We start from the raw sequence: 18,467 nt of genomic DNA, 5'->3' as shown, positions 1-18,467 counted from the left end.
CTATTCAACGTTTTAATATGTAATACAGAAAACACCTAATTAATAAGTAACATCACTTAATTAATAAGTAATATCAATTAATAACTAAGTGGCATCACTAAATTGGAAATCACAATAAAGCGGTAAATTCAAAACATAACTAAAATTTTTGATATATATGTTTAAGTGTATCCTGACCTGATATTAATGACATATATACTAAAAAAATCACAAATTCTTGACACATTTAGTTCGTATATTGATATACAGTATATATTCTGTATATGGATAATATCGACATTCTACATGAAACAGCATTCATTATCAAGCATATATTATTTGAATTGCTATCTCGTCTGGAGTAATTATTTGTGATCAATTTATAATTGCAATTCTTAAATAAACTTATATATGCTTACATTGACGAACGCTTGTGAATCCCTTTATGGTTGATGATTAAGTAAACTTTATATTCAATCATCATACAACTGACTGATCTCTGACCTCAGGCGATCGCATCAGTATGCCAGAACACGCCTGAACACCAGGAAGGTAGGTAATGTGGAGACAATGAAAATCAATCCAAATGATTTGGTTTATTTAGGGCACTATAACAAGAAATGAAGCACTTGTCGTAAAAACAGGCAGAACAACGGGATGTAAAAATAAATGTAAAAATGTGAAAGCGAGATGTGTGACATTTGAGAGATCAGAAGCTAGGTTCCTAAGTACAGTGTATTCCTTTACTTAAAATGTCCAATATGCTTATATGACTAAGGTTTATTTTTCTTAAAATCAGTTTTTATTTTAACGGAAAATATTAAATTAAGGAATTTCATCTCGTTTTCGAACATTGGTAAACCAGTGCAAGGTGTGAAAGATATGAACAAAAGCAATCATCTGCAAAATGAAAGTTCAAGTGTACTTGATTAGGATAGTCAAATGGAATTCGGTAAATCTTCATACATATATATTTCTGATAAAAGAAAAGAAATTATGTTTTTCAATCCAAATCTAACATTCATTGTATATGGTCCCGTCATATCCGAGGATCGACTCTAGTCTAAATGGGAAACTTTATCCTAGCTAAAGAACCAGTGAGAATATTTTAATCGTTGCTGAAATGTCTGATAGTTACTTCGTGAAGTAAATTTTCTAATTATGACAACATGGCATTGGTAATTCCCACTTTAATAACGTACCCGAATTTGATCCAGATTGGTATGGTGTCGTTCATGATATAGAGGACGCTTACTTTTCCAGATCGCCTGGTTTTACTGTCCAAAAGTTTTTCAAAGTCATCTGTGCACATCTTATCTACTTTTAATTTGTATTCGTTTTATTAATATATAGATAAGATTATTTTGTCTTTATTTTTTTGTTGTGGATTATAAATGCTAGCATTCGAAAGCTCTCCAAGCCGAAAGTAACTGGCGGCCATTGTTTTGACCTGCAACACCTGGGGCTGTATTCCTACTCTGACCGAATGACTGTAAATTGTAGTAGACAATCTCATGAATACAATTTGGTTTACTAACGACATATAGACAAATGCAACACAGAATGTAAATATACAGTCATAAACAAACAAAACTGGTTGTTCAATACAGCATTAAAGTATTTCTGTTTTGCTAACGTTCAACAATGAATATGTATCAGCAATAGCAATATGAATATTTTGTAAGGTTCCAACAGTCCGATACTTTTATGAAGACATCCTAAGTGAGTAAAATATCTACTTTTTATAATATATAAAGAAAATATTCAAATTCAACTTACTCGATCGGATGCGATAGATCTCCCCGTTGTCTGATAGATTATCTATGCGCTACTAGTTACAGATACACACTTCATATGGTAGCCAACCTAATCATGATGCATGTTCACGCTTGTATAAGGGTTAATGAATGACTGTCACGATTCCTGAAATGGGACACATGAGCAGCCACATACTGTACAGTGCTATAACTCTCCAGTAGAACTGTTTACCGAAATACTATATCCCTGACCTTCCTGAAGTATCTTCCGACTTAAAATATGTATAAAAGGAGAAAATATATATAAAAAAACGCGTTTTTTGAATAAGTTCGTGTCTCATTACAATGTCTACGCAAACTTACATTCTAGGGAAGTAATGCAAAAAAATATGCATAGTCAAAATTTACCTCAAACCAAAGTCATAAACATAAACTGGTTGATCAAAACGTCATTAACCCTTCCAGAAGTGTCTTCCGTAACTATGAAATCCTTTCATTTTCGGATATCTGATTTAAAAGCTCAGTGGATAGATACTTGCTCATGGCATATATTGTAGATCAGTTGTAACGTTATTTATATCTATAAGCCAAGGACTTAGATTTTGAATATTAATAATGACATGATTATCAAAGATTTACGCAACGATTATTCTATATTGTGAGGGAAACAACATGTTATGATGGCATACTTCAGTGCTTGTTTACTGAGTTAATCGCCCCATGAACAGTCATGGTCATTTTGAGGCAGGGTCTACTTGTAGTAGTTGGTGACTACTGTACCTCACTGAACAACATTCAGGAGGTCCGTTCCATGCCATTCAGAGCAATAGGGTAACGTATCTTGCCAATGAACACATTACACGGATACGGAGCGCATCACTGGTCTTCACCTCAGATTACGAACAGACATAGCTATCGGGCGCATGATGGCATAGACTCAATGAATTATATATACACGTAATATCATAAACGGCTATATTAGAACAACATTTAAGATGATTAACTTACAAAATCCTCTTTGTAGCGTAAGATACATTTTGGCATAGAAGGGTACATTGTTCGTTCATCATTATTTTTCCTCGCTTAAACGGAGGTAGATATAGTGAATAATTTATATTTCAAATTGAAGATTCCAAGATATTTGTACATTTAATATTTATATCATTTACGTTATATCAACTATTTTCATGTCTTTGGTTTACTAATCTACTTTGAACAGATTAAAACTAAAGCATTTTCATAAACCACTTATAAATGTGTGCCGAAAAACTAGGTGATACTCATCGTTTTAATTACAATTTGACATCGACATTCTCACAGTTTCATTGTGTTGTTGTTTCATCAGTTTCTCTCCTATACTTATCTGATAATGTTATGCAATGGAAGGACGACTTGGAAAGCATTATTTCCTTCATAACGAATGTTACATTTTCTACCTTAACGCCTACAAACTTTATAATAGTTATGCTGATAAGACTACCCGCATCATAATCGGTAATTTAATGAAGAGAAATAAAAATAATTTTTTGAAGAATAAATTAAATTTTGTATTGACTTTGTACATAGTACGAGTTAATTCTACGGCCTGCCTAAAATACATAAAAGTTTATATATATATGATGCAATTAAAAGCCAAAAATCAGAATTTATTCCGATACTTGATCCCGATTATTTGACCCGTTGTTGGTGGTCCTAACCCTAGTTTCAAAATGTAGAACGCAACACTGCGGAACATGTAAGCTTATTGTGGAAGGTACATTACCTTCATTTTTAGAAACGTTTTTAATTTCAACGTCAAAGCTTACACCCAGCAATCCTCTGTGGAACGTCTGGTCTTATTCTCCTTGTACTTAATATTTTCAATTTATTTATTTCACTACTTATTTTACACTCAGAACATATTGGTTGAATTATTTTTGTATCATTATTAACATTTTATTTATTTATTTATTTTTACGTCGATGATAAAAAGACACATTTCCGTTAGAAACACGTGTTTTTTTTTCTTTTACTTTATTAGCACCATTAAAATGATTTGATTTATTTTATTTTACGTCGATTATAAAAAAGACTATTGTACTCTCGTATTATCCTTGTATTTTATCGTTATCTTCATATTTATTTATTTTATTTATTTATTTATTTATTTTAGCGACGATAAAAAGACGCTTATCCTCTCGGTAGTCTTATCCTTGTACTTTCTATGGTATCCGTGCAAATCTTTATTTTGTTCTAATTATGCTTTCGTTTTATCGAATTAGATTCTGAGTTACTGTTGCATTTGCATTTCAGAGTGTTGCATTAGTTATTGCACAGACGATACGCAAATGAATTCATAAATTTCTATAAATATTGGTTTAAGGAAACAGTTGAAATGCGCTAGTATGCTGTACTTCTTTCAGTAACAATCCCTTGAGGAAAAACAATTTTTATTGTCGCTATTTCTTATAGTAATGCAAATATATTTTCTCAAATTTTATCGTTGAATTCCCTATGGAATATTGAATTTTAGTTGTGATCTGAAAACAAGATGGCCGACATGCTGCCATTTTCAATTCTATTTCATCTGGCGATATGAAGTCAGGCGTGTTAAAAGTTTGTTGGTATGGTTGTCATCACTGTAAAAGTAATTGCGAGTTTGATTTAACCCAGATTCGAACAAGATTTATCAGAAGACGCCTGAAAATCCAGGTCTTTTTCATCCTTTGACTTTTTCAAGTACTTCTATCCATGCTGCATCGATTCAAAGTCGGTATTCTCTGTTGGTTTTTCGATGATCGATGATGTGCGTTAAAATGAAGAAGCAGATAGTTATGTTGGATAGTGCTGCCCATCAGAATTACACAATAATCCTAATCCAGATATTATATATTTATACCAGGATATGCCAAATGCGATTAATGCGTTTCTATATGCTTGTGATTGTTATTCAAACCTGATTGGGTCTTTTTTAAATACAGAGAATACCGACCTACATGTAATGACAAAACCTAAAAATGTGTTGGAAGAGAAGATATCAAAGCGACTTTTCTCGTCTTGACTTAAACTATTAATTGTTTCGTTAGAACGCGCAAATGTATCTCTATTTTAAAGTAAATTAATTCGTCGGTGAAGTAGAAGACGCTTATCCTTCGGAACACGTGGTCTTAAATCTTCTTGCATCACTTCAAGAATCCTAATGTAAATCGATCATATTGTTCATAATTTGCTCTCTTTAAAGTTTTAACAATGGTGCCGGTCACAGTTTCAGGCCGGTGCTTTGTGAACAACCGCTTGTTGTTTTGTTTTCGCAACCTGGATATTGGTAATTGGGGAATCGATCTATTGTTCATAGTTTGCCCTAGTTTTATAGTCAGAACTATGGTGTCAATCACAAGAATGTATCTCATCTTTTGATATGGTATCTCATTTTCTTCCTACATTAAATTCATGTCACAGGGCTCTGTTGTTGCCTTTCGATTCATTTTGTGCGTCCTATTTTTCCATGTTATTGAAGTACCATATTTGCTCTCGTCATCTTGTCCTTCTTTCTGGTGTTTTTCCCATGTTAGACGTTGTGAACTTTTCTTGTATCTTCATAATGCCTTTGCATTCTCACTGATTATTGTATTGACAATTCCTTCTCAATGTATTAGTCATTATATTATTACAAATGAGTTATCGTCCTTCGTTTCTTTTTATTTTATCAACAAATATTAAATACCATTACATCTCTTATAGTTTGTGGATGAAAAATGAAACATTTTGGCTTTAATATCACGCATTTTTTAATTTTTTTTTTTTCAACTTTAACGCTTCTTTGAGATGATTATTTACCAGCATTTCAATGTCAGGTATAAAGTTTTCATTTACAACTATATTAGTTTAACGATGATATATTTAGTATGGTTTCGATATACAATACAGAAGTGACATCAAATTATTTTTGATGGAGACAAAAACTATAACATTTCTTTGTTAAAACATGGAAATTGTCATACATATCAAATAAAACATTAAAATGTCATGTTCATTTTTTATTTACTTTATTTAAAATAAAAGTGCCGCTTATATCATAATCAGCGGTCCTCTTAATGGCGGTGATACATATTCTTTATGGCAGGACTTCTACGATCAAATCATCAAATGTTCATTCATTCCCGGTACAATGTTCCTCATGAACAGTAAAATGGCAATCAAGCGTTAATCACAGCTGGAAATATGCGGAATATTTTGATGAAATGTACAAGCATAATTAACCAATGACATCAACATTTCAAGACTAGATCCGATTTATTAAACACAGTTAATACAACACAGTTGATACTATATCGACAACATCAAAACACGAAGAATTATATTATACATAGCATTTTGATTTGAAGCTCGAGCTGATTCAATTCCCTTCTTTTCTCATCAAACAACTGGTTTCTGCAATTAGAAAAAAAATCAGATATTAATTACGCGTTATTAAGAAAAAGTCGTGCCTGGAAAATCATTGCACGGATTGCTCAAAATTCTCACACGGGAAAAGTTCTTTTAATATCGGAAAACAATCAAACAGGGATATCTCAACCCTCGTGTTACAGTTTGGCTGGCATCTCTTACACGACGGTCGAGATATCCCTGTCGTGCTGACCAGCCACACTATTACACGGGGGTTGAGATATCCCTGTCGTGCTGACCAGCCTCACTATTACACGGGGATTGAGATATCCCTGTCATGCTGACCAGCCACACTATTACACGGGGATTGAGATATCCCTGTCGTGTTGACCAGCCACACTATTACACGGGGATTGAGATATCCCTGTCGTGCTGACCAGCCACACTATTACACGGGGATTGAGATATCCCTGTCGTGCTGACCAGCCACATCTATTACACGGGATTGAGATATCCCTGTCGTGCTGACCAGCCACTCTATTACACGGGATTGAGATATCCCTGTCGTGCTGACCAGCCACACTATTACACGGGGATTGAGATATCCCTGTCGTGCTGACCAGCCACACTATTACACGGGATTGAGATATCCCTGTCGTGTTGACCAGCCACACTATTACACGGGGATTGAGATAAGCCTGTCGTGCTGACCAGCCACACTATTACACGGGGATTGAGATATCCCTGTCGTGCTGACCAGCCACACTATTACACGGGGATTGAGATATCCCTGTCGTGCTGACCAGCCACACTATTACACGGGGATGGAGATATCCCTGTCGTGCTGACCAGCCACACTATTACACGGGGATTGCGATATCCCTGTCGTGTTGACCAGCCACACTATTACACGGGGATTGAGATAAGCCTGTCATGCTGACCAGCCACACTATTACACGGGGATTGAGATATCCCTGTCGTGTTGACCAGCCACACTATTATACGGGGATTGAGATATCCCTGTCGTGCTGACCAGCCACACTATTACACGGGGATGGTGATATCCCTGTCGTGCTGACCAGTCACACTATTACATGAGGATTATGATATCCCTGTCGTGCTGACCAGCCACACCATTACACGACGGTCGAGATATCCCTGTCGTGCTGGCCAGACACACTATTAAACGGGGATTGAGATATCCCTGTCGTGCTGACCAGCCACACTATTACACGGGGATTGAGTTATCCCTGTCGTGTTGACAGCCACACTATTACACGGGGATGGAGATATCCCTGTCGAGCTGACCAGCCACACTATTACACGGGGATTGAGATATCCCTGTCGTGCTGACCAGTCACACTATTACATGGGGATTGAGATATCCCTGTCGTGCTGACCAGCCACACTATTACACGGGGATTGAGATATCCCTGTTGTGCTGACTAGCCAAACCCTAACATGAGGGTTGAGATATCCCTGTCGTGCTGACTAGCCAAACCCTAACATGAGGGTTGAGATATCCCTGTCGTGCTGACTAGCCAAACCCTAACATGAGGGTTGAGATATCCCTGTCGTGCTGACTAGGCAAATTATTACACGAGAGTTGAGATATCCCTGTTGTGCTGACTAGCCAAACTTTTACATGGGAGTTGAGATATCCCTGTCGTGAAAACAAGCAAAGTCGGTGAGCAGCCCCTAATATTGCTGGGGTGATTTTGTCGGGGTGAAACCCCTAATATTGCTGGGGTGATTTTGTCGGGGAGAAACCCCTAATATTGCTGGGGTGATTTTGTATGGGAGAAACCCCTAATTTTGTCGGGGACCGGTCCATAATTCTGCAGGCAGGCAGCTCCTAATTTTGTCAGTGAGAGGTGCCTAAATTTGTCGGGGAGCAGCCCTTAATATTGTCGGGGGAAAATTCCTAATTTTGCATGAGAGCGGTCCCTTATTTTCACTATACCTTCTTTTTTATTGTTTATAAATAATTGTCATTTATATATACAAGCAATATATACCTTTAACCGCGTTCTTTTCCCTGTAGTTTTAATTTGAAAGGTGTGACAATCGTATGCTGATGACGTTTCAGACTTGATATTTATTAATTTGCTAACCTTTTCATCGTCCACCTCTTCATCAGCACTCGCAAGAGTTTTCATCTCCTCGGGTGTCTTGATGTCTTTTTCGGAAGAAAATTTCTTAACAACATTCTGTGGCCATTCGTCAAGGTTCCTTACCAGATATAAAGCCAGGAACAGAAAAGCGAGGGATAAAATCTTGTACCCTAGGATTACTGCGTGAACTTTTAACCTGAGCGCTGATAGTATATAATACAAACATGCCCCAGACGAGTTGCAAGTATCCTGCCAAATTATGCATGTCGTGTCAATTACTTTTCCAATAATTATTGGTGTGGGCATCCAACCTGTGAAAAAGAACAAAAACAAATTACACATACTGGCTTCGCGGGCATGTGCCTCACAAAGGGGCGACTTAACCAAGGTTCTCAGGATTGGCAATCTCTTCAAGACAGACAACTATCTGTTGTTTCGTCAAATGGAGTAACATTCCTGCCTATCGTTCGACTGTTGTTTAATGACAAAACTCCACTACACACAAATCTGCATATTTAAAGTAAAATTCATGTCAGCTGGAAAACCCTAATTACATTGATGGACACCTGATGAATTTTATAATAACTGTTATAGAGTAGTAAAATATCATTAAGTAACGAATTATGTTTTTGTTGTCATATTTAAGCATACTTAGATGAAACGAAAGATGTACCATAATAACACCTCATCACCACAACTTATAACATCCCATCATCACACCTCATCCTCACACCTCATCATCACATCTCATCCTCACACCTCATCATCACACCTCATCACCACAACTTATAACATCCCATCATCACACCTCATCCTCACACCTCATCATCACACCATGTAATCACAACTCATCATCACATCTCATCCTCACACCTCATCATCACACCATGTAATCACAACTCATCGTCAAAACTTATCGTCACAACTCATCATCACTCCTCATCGTCACACCTCTCATCACGACTCATTAAACCTCATCATCACGCCTCATCAAACATCTCATCATCACACCTCATCATCACGCCTCATCATAACATCTCATCATCACAACTCATCCTCACACCTCATCATCACACCATGTAATCACACCTCATCATCACATCTCATCGTCACAACTCATCATCACTCCTCATCGTCACACCTCTCATCACGACTCATTTATCCTCATCATCACGCCTCATCAAACATCTCATCATCACACCTCATCATCACGCCTCATCATAACATCTCATCATCACACCTCATCATCACGCCTCATCATAACATCTCATCATCAACCTCATCGTCACACCTCATCGTCACACCTCATCGTCACATCTCATCATCACATCTCATCATAACATCTCATCCAATCACCTCATTATCACACCTGATCCTCTCACCTCATTATCACGCCTCATCATCAAACCTTTTCATCATACCTCATCATTACACTCATCATCACAACTTATCCTTACACCATGTCATCATACCTCATCATCGCACCTCATCATCACACCTCATCATCACACCTCATCATCACACCTCATCATCACACCTCATCATCACATCTCATCATCACAACTCATCATCACATCTCATCATCACACCTCATCATCACGCCTCATCAGCACACCTCATCATCACACTTTATCATCACACCTTATCATCACACCTCATCATAACATCTCATCATCACACCTCATCATCACGCCTCATCATAACATCTCATCATCACACCTCTCATCACGACTCATCATTAAACCTCATCATCACGCTTCATCAAACATCTCATCATCACACCTCATCATCACGCCTCATCATAACATCTCATCATCACACCTCATCATCACGCCTCATCGTCACACCTCATCATCACATCTCATCATCACATCTCATCATAACATCTCATCCAATCACCTCATTATCACACCTCATCATCACACCTTTTCATCACGCCTCATCATCACACCTTTTCATCACGCCTCATCATCACACCTTTTCATCATACCTCATCATTACACTCATCATCACAACTTATCCTTACACCATGTCATCATACCTCATCATCGCACCTCATCATCACACTTTATCATCACGCCTCATCAGCACACCTCATCATCACACTTTATCATCACACCTTATCATCACACCTCATCATCACACCTCATCCCCACACCATTTCATCATACCTTATCATACCTCATCATCACACCTCATCATCACACCTTATCATCACGCCTCATCAGCACACCTCATCATCACACTTTATCATCACACCTTATCATCACACCTCATCATCACACCTCATCATCACACCATTTCATCATACCTTATCATCATAACCCATCGTCACACCTTATCTTCACACCCCATCGTCACACCTTATCATCATACCCCATCGTCACACCTTATCATCATACCTCATCGTCACACCTTATCTTCACACCCCATCGTCACACCTTATCTTCACACCCCATCGTCACACCTTATCATCACACCTCATCGTCACACCTTATCGTCTCACCCCATCGTCACACCTTATCATCACACCTCATCGTCACACCTTATCGTCTCACCCCATCGTCACACCTTATCGTCTCACCCCATCGTCACACCTTATCATCACACCTCATCGTCACACCTTATCGTCACACCCCATCGTCACACCTTATCGTCTCACCCCATCGTCACACCTTATCATCACACCTCATCGTCACACCTTATCATCACACCTCATCGTCACACCTTATCGTCTCACCCCATCGTCACACCTTATCATCACACCTCATCGTCACACCTTATCATCACACCTCATCGTCACACCCCATCGTCACACCTTATCATCACACCTCATCGTCACACCTTATCATCACACCTCATCGTCACACCTTATCGTCTCACCCCATCGTCACACCTTATCATCACACCTCATCGGCACACCTCATCAACATACCTTATCATCATAACCCATCGTCACACCCCATCGCCACACGTTATCGACAACCCTCCTCATCACATCTACTCGTCAAACCTTATCAGCACACCTCATAATCACATCTTATTGGCAGACTGTTTTGTTTGGTTTGGTCTATAAATGTTCAACGTCCAATCAACAGCTACGATTATTTACGGATATCCCCCTCTGACCGGACCCCACCACCCCAAGACCCATGACCCCAACCTCATCCCCATTCCCAGTCCATCTCATTATGCGAGGTGCATGCATGTACTGAATATGTTCGTTTTGGGAGTCTACGGTATGTTTAAGTTTGTCTCCTTATGATAGCGTGGAACTGATGGCGACTTTACTGTGCTACCTCATTGAAGTATACTGCCGAAGACACAGCAGAATACACCTCGTCAGGTCACATCATACTGACAACGGGCGAACCAGCCGTCCCACTCCAAAAATGCTGAGCGCAAAGCAGGAGTGGAAACTATCATTTTATGGACTCTGTTATGTCTATATCATGGTGACAGAACCCAAAGTCTTCCTCACAGAGGTAAACGCTCAACTAAAGGCCAAAAGTCAAGCAATGTCAAGGGAGACATTAAGAAGAATGAAGTTACAAGAAAAAAGAGAAGAGAAATATAAAAGAATGTATCTAGTCGCCTCTTACGATCATACAATGGGGATGGGAGGCAGGGGAGTCGGGAAGCAGATACTGCACAGTTCTTACGCACTACCTGCAGGGCAGGTATGACTTTTTGTTGAGTAGAGCTATTAGATTGACTGGATGCACAGATATTTTACTGAAGCTGGTACATAAAGAAGGTAAACTGCAGCAGACAGAAAATATAGAACAGACCAGATACTTTGTGACAGAAAACAGTGCCATAGATTTAGTAACTAGTAACCATTAAAACAGTCCTTTAATTATTGACATATAGCAGCCACGCTACCATATAAAGCTATTACGTATACAATACTTACCTAGAATGGACCCTAGGAAGGACATGCAGCCCAATGCCGTGGCTTTGTCCCGGTCCTCTACACATCTGTAACAAGGGTAAAATGATACAATATGACTTGTCTATACTGAATCAAAGCATGTTCGAGTTATTCGATAAAAGTATCATACAGGGAGATATTGTGAGCGAGTGCGATCATCAACTATTTATTATAGGCAGGCTGTTCCATCTAATGTGATAACAAATGTGAGTAAACTACAACCAATTACTACTGTGCTTCCAAATAGTAACGCATGCGCAGGTCTAGTTTCAAATCGGTCATTGAACCATAGTCTCCTAGACTAGCACAAGCACATTACATGTAACTAAAGTGAGTTCGCTCTTACTCTAGTTAGACTCGTTATAGACACTATGGAAATCGCTCATAATAACACATATACCTGGCATTGTCGAAAAGATTGTGTCCTGTAAGAGGACATTATTCGATTTCTGACTTTAATAAATTAGTATGTGTAAACAAATATCATGAATTGTAAATTATGTGTAGTATTTTCACCGAAATGCTTATAACCATTTTTTTTTATTGGTTTACCGTAGTTTAGCGATGAAACCAGGAGATATAAGTAGGGCATTGAGGAATCCACCAAAAACACACAATACGGCAAACGGATATATCATTGCACAATCAGACTGGCATTCACCGGGAGTGCCCTTTCCATCCGGAATACACGTACAGTTGGTAAAATGCTTAAATGAAATTTGAATAACGATTCTTCGAACGTTATTTACTCACAAATAAGTTTTATTTAATTTAAATAAATTTCTTCAAATATTATTGACTTGATTAGTAATTAATTGAAGAAATCAGTATACTTTGAGCAGTGGCTATAGTTGATGATATATATGGCTTGGCAATGTCGTGCCGCTGGTCGTTAATTCGAGGTCAGGTCAGGTCATGGCACGAGACAAAAAAATATCTCCGCCATTTGTGTTTTGGTATATGAATATTCATGTCTTGTCAGAGCTGCAGACATAATACACGATCTGTTTTAATGCAGGCAAGTTGGAGTCTAAGTTTTGCCACCTTTGGTGAAACCCGCCTATTGTATGAGGATTATCATCAATTACCTGGCCTTTGAACGGAACAGAGGGACATCCAGCGAAGCATGGAGAATGGTAGTTGACGCCATTAGAACCACAAACAGGAAAGAACGCGTCATCTTTACAGTCACATCCGGCGGAACAATCTGCTGCGGTCAAATTCTGACCGGGATGAAACCTTTAATAAAATACCCAATGGTTACATTTATTGTTTAAAATCTAAATTTTAGTAAAATTGAATTCAACAAATATATATATAACAATTTTCAATGTAATAAACAGTATCTGTTCATGTGATTTGGTTCACAATATCCCGACAAGATTGAGAAGTCACAGCAAGAGAGAAATTTTTTTATTGATTTTTGAAAGGAAGTAAACGTAAATTATAGATACATAAAACGTATTTTACAAATACATATAAAATCATATTTGCATAGAGACATTGAAAAAAAGTACAAGGTGAATAGGACCAGGCGTTATGTAACAGTTAGCGTCTTCTTTATACTGACCTTTCCGGACCAACAAATTCCGGCTGGTCACAGCCAAGGAAGAGAGACGAAAGAAAAACTATGACGTATACAATATAGATAGTAATCATCAATCCTATGGTTCTCCGAGGGGTCAGCTTCATCATCCGTGTCAGAAGTCCTCCTAAGAATGTCCCCAATCCCACAGCAGCCTTTGTGGACGCTACAAACATTTCAGATATTTTCTACTTTATTAGATATGGTCCGATTTTCATCAATTCTTATACACTAAAACATGATCATTTGGAAGATCGTATTTTGAGATATAGACCTATTTTTGAAACACAAAGTCAATATTGTGTTTATGATGTCATAGAAATCAAAGCAGACATTGCAAACATAAATCAATATACAGTTGGTAAACTTAACTCAATAACGACTATTTCAACATATCTCGATATAAACGTTATCAATATAATTCAATAAAGAGACCTACCGACATAGGCGGTCCAGATATAAATACAGAATTATCGACAGATCTAAATACACACGGTATCGATATAACTCAAAAAGGAGGTACAGACATGGGTTATCAAGACATTGATACAGAGTTATCGGCATATCTCAATACACACGTTATCAATATAAATCAATTCAGAGACCAACAGAAATATATTGCCAAGACATTAATACAAACTTATCGACGGATTCCAATACAGAATGCGTTAAAATAACATAACATAAATTGAAACATGCATTGACTTACCAAGAATCATATTAGCCTGCCAGAGAGGAATGTTGAATTGTATTTTGATATATTTAGAAAGAAATGATATGTAACCCCCTATAGAACCAAGATGTATCGTGCCGCTGAGAAGGAGACAAATCCACACTGTGTTGGAAAAGCAACGTTTGAATGATGTCAGTCGTTCTGTCAAAACGAAAATGTATTGTTACTTCCAATCAAAATACTTTGATATTAATAAATATACTTTAAAAAATAAGAAATATTGTTGGTTGTGGTTGGAATCAATGTTTACCATTTTGCGTAATGGTAATAAGATAAGATGTAATAAACTATATCAGCTTTGTTAAACATTTAAAGGGACTAAATGGCTAGATTTTCACTTAAATAATATATAAAAAAAAAAAGGGTATACGATTTAAAATGATGTAAAAAGTTATGCACTTTATGTTAATTATACATTTCAAAAGTGTCCATAACAACGCTTTCCGGAAATCAAATGCATGAAGAAACTATTGAAATCTAACCATTTAGTCCCTTTAAGGACTAACTTGAACATATGTATGTTGTGGAGCTTAACACAAAACAACGGACTGTACTCTAAATAAACAGCCAAGTTGTTGAAGATGCGGATACACTCCGGGTTTTTTTCATAGCATAAATAATATATATTTGAAATAAATAATTCTTATAATTGAATCTTCTATACACAATCTCTCAGGGAATCTACTCTTTCTAGGAATCGTTACGACGTTATATCAGCCAATGAAAAGCGGCGTTACAAACTTTGTTTACGTTATAGAATAAAACATAATGTTTGATGCATGTCACAGGCAATATTAAATAATTACTTTGAATCATGAACATTTTATCCCAACTAAAATGATCATTTTCAAACATACCTTTGACTTTGCCAATTATTTTCATGTCCTTGGTTGACCTTCCTTTCACCATTATCGCTTTTGGTTTCTTGATGTGGCGAGGAAAGAATACGATTGGCATCGCAAAAATAACAGATGCCCCTCCAAATAGCAAGAAACCAATCCACCAAGCTCCAATCCATCGCGGGTCCCTCGGGGTGATGTCGACATCTGCAATACGACATATGTCTGATAGACCCGTACGCCATATAAAACGCCTAATGTGACCACAACTATAAAAATCATTATTGTAAAAATATTGTCTAACGTAAAATTTTTGACTGCTGTCATAAAACTAAGACTCTTTCTTAATTAAGAAAATTAGAAGTATCTGCAGTCATGTATTTTATAAACCTAAATCAGTGCAAAACAATAGCATTACAAGCAGAGAGTTGCGAGGATTTGTAACTCCATTCGGCCTTCTCTGTGAAGCATTGTTTACAAACCCGAAACCGAATCCGAAATATATACATTACAGAGGAAGATTTACATAAAAGGGTCGTGTGTCGCTTTTTCACTTTTTAAATGACCGTTTTGATGACTATAAAATCTACAGTTATATGTATATTGGGTAGCAGCTTTAATATGATTATAAACAATAGCACACAAACTAGGTCTAGGTCTAGTTTCATTGGTATATGGTGTGGATGAATATATTTCACGAGACCTCCAACAAGCCATTACGTATTAATGTATTTTTTTTCTTGGCAAATATTCCAATAGTGGACTAACAGCCATCAAAATGAAACAATGACGTCATGCTGGTATAAGGTAAGATGATAATTTGGGTATTCGACCAGAAAGGAAGTTTTACTACTGATATGATAGAACATGCTGCATGTTGTCTTTCTAAAGAGACCATGAATTTAAGTTTATATCATTATGGTAAGGTAAAATGGATAAATAATATTATCATGGTTTTTCATGAATTAACTCTTTATAAAATAACAACAGCACACACCGGGGTTCCTTCTAGGACTCGTCAGTGATCCTAGGGTTATCATACAGCTGTTTCGTCCTTATAGGTCTCGTCAGTGATCACTGTCTTATACAGCTGTTTCGACCTTATAGGACTCGTCAGAGATACCAGCACCATAAAGCTGTTTCGTCTTTCTTTGACTCGTCCTTGATGCAATGGGTCTTGAGCATTATTAGGAAAGACAATAATTAATAATCTAACTTGTTTATATAACAACAGTTGTTTACCTTCTAAAGTGACATAAATCCTGCTGAATACACCACCCACAACGAAGGCAACTGAAGGTCCGGCTATAGCTACGGCAATTATAATTCCTGGAAAAGACATAAATAGTACTGATATGAAGAAAAACTATTTGTTATTTTTCACACTGAATCAGTCGATTGAAAACATGAGTCTAAGAACTTTTTTTCTTGTAAGAATGTCATCTAGTTCACGACCTCGCTCTGAATTCCAACTCCCGTAGAGACGTGTTTTCATACATGCGAGTAAAACTTCCGAAGTCTGGTTCTGGAGCCTAAGAGCCATTCACTTGTCTTCCTGAGAAGAATGGTAAGCCTACAAACCAGTTTCTTTACAATATCCCTGAACAATGTATTCGGAAGGCCCGCCATTTGTTATCCAGAGATATGGCAGAAAGCTTCTCGAAGGACACAACAGCATTGGACCTTTCGTGAACAAAGTTCCATGAGCAACACGAAAAACTGTCCCTGGTAGAGATCGAACACTCACCTCTTTACGTGAGGTTACTGGTCCTATGGTGTACCGCGGCCTCCAAGAAATAACATTTGTTTGGTAATAATACTAATTACACTAATGGTTTAAATAATTCTCAAAATTGTTTATTGATTTAGGAACTTATTACACTTAAGCATTAATGTCCATTTTATTTAGACTTAGTTCCATTGCGGTATGAAAAACAACATTTTATACGTCTATGAATCTAAAAAAAAAAAGGAACATCAGCGCTTGTAATTACTTTTTGAAATTGATTTTCAAAATCAAAACATGTATATATATAGAACTTAATGTTATAAGGGATTCTTTTTCACAAATCAATACGTAACGTCAATGGCCGTATTATGACGTCACATTTTTCGCGACATTTGCTGATTTTTTTTTCCAAGAAGAAGAAGAAGAAGAAGAAGAAGAAATACTTACCCATGTAGAACCCAGTCTTTCTTTTATCGCCGTTATCGTCAACATAAACCGTGACGAATGGACCCCGCAATGATTTCGCTACACCTTGTAGGATCATGCCAATTCCAAATATGGCCAAAAACATTGTCCGGACATCATTAGAGGTGTCGTCTGCTTCGCTTTCTTTCTTCATATTGTTTCCACATGCTTCATCAGCGACCATTGACATATTTCCGGCCACCGAATCGCATAGTGGATATACTTGACTTCTCATCGAGGAAGCGTGTGAAGAGGACGATAGGTTGTTCTTGGTGACGTCATCAGCAGTAAGCGATGGTAACGTTCCACTACCAAGACTGACGAAGTGTGGAAGACTACAGACCACCCCGGATATGCCGTAAAGAAGAAAAGCTGCAAATAGAACCCGGGGTATGTGGACATATGGAGCTAGTGTACTCACGATCAGAACCACGCTGAGATATCCGATATCATTGAAGCTCATCAGAATGCCACTGTAAGCACTTGACAACCCAAATTGTTTCTCTATACTAGGAATCTGGGACCCCAAATACGTATTTAGGGACTGAGATAAGAGTCCAATGATACTGTAACATCCTACAAAACAGGGGATATTCGCCAGATGTTGGAATGTGGAAGGTTTACATGGCCCTATCCCACAGGGTTCCATGATAAAGTCGTCCTCGTCATCAGTCGCAGACTCTCTTTGTGTATGCCCATTGCGCTGGTTCTGGCCATCAGACTTCTGTTTTGATGCCATATCCTATCTGTAATCAGGAAAATATGGCAAAGTGTAACAACAACAAGAGGCCCAATGGACCTGTATCGCTCACCTGATTCTAGAGCAACTCTTAAGTTGATCTAGGTCATTTCTACAAATACTATACTGATTACCATTTTATTCAAATATCAGAGTAGGCTAGGTTTATTCAGGTCAATGCCTATTATCGAATCTCAGAGTATCTTAGCCTTTTTGCTATTGAGAAGA

General features: G+C 37.6%; 1 protein-coding gene across 1 annotated transcript in view; it reads right to left on the bottom strand.

Annotated features, from left to right (window-relative positions):
* The window catches only part of LOC117316235, a 30,854-nt gene extending 12,600 nt beyond the window's left edge, over positions 1–18,254 (bottom strand). The window contains exons 1-9 of the mRNA XM_033870772.1: positions 17,483–18,254; positions 16,549–16,635; positions 15,325–15,513; positions 14,444–14,608; positions 13,720–13,900; positions 13,238–13,388; positions 12,702–12,856; positions 12,132–12,196; positions 8,216–8,526 (exon numbers count right to left, since the gene is read on the bottom strand). Coding sequence (XP_033726663.1) covers positions 8,216–8,526; positions 12,132–12,196; positions 12,702–12,856; positions 13,238–13,388; positions 13,720–13,900; positions 14,444–14,608; positions 15,325–15,513; positions 16,549–16,635; positions 17,483–18,239 — 2,061 coding nt within the window. The 5' untranslated portion in view covers positions 18,240–18,254. The remainder of the gene's footprint in view (positions 1–8,215; positions 8,527–12,131; positions 12,197–12,701; positions 12,857–13,237; positions 13,389–13,719; positions 13,901–14,443; positions 14,609–15,324; positions 15,514–16,548; positions 16,636–17,482) is intronic.
* Between the last annotated feature and the right edge of the window lie 213 nt (positions 18,255–18,467).

This window comes from Pecten maximus, chromosome 18, assembly GCF_902652985.1.
Source record: "Pecten maximus chromosome 18, xPecMax1.1, whole genome shotgun sequence".
NCBI classification, from domain to species: Eukaryota; Metazoa; Mollusca; class Bivalvia; order Pectinida; family Pectinidae; genus Pecten; species Pecten maximus.
This window is presented reverse-complemented; position numbering and strand designations above follow the sequence as displayed.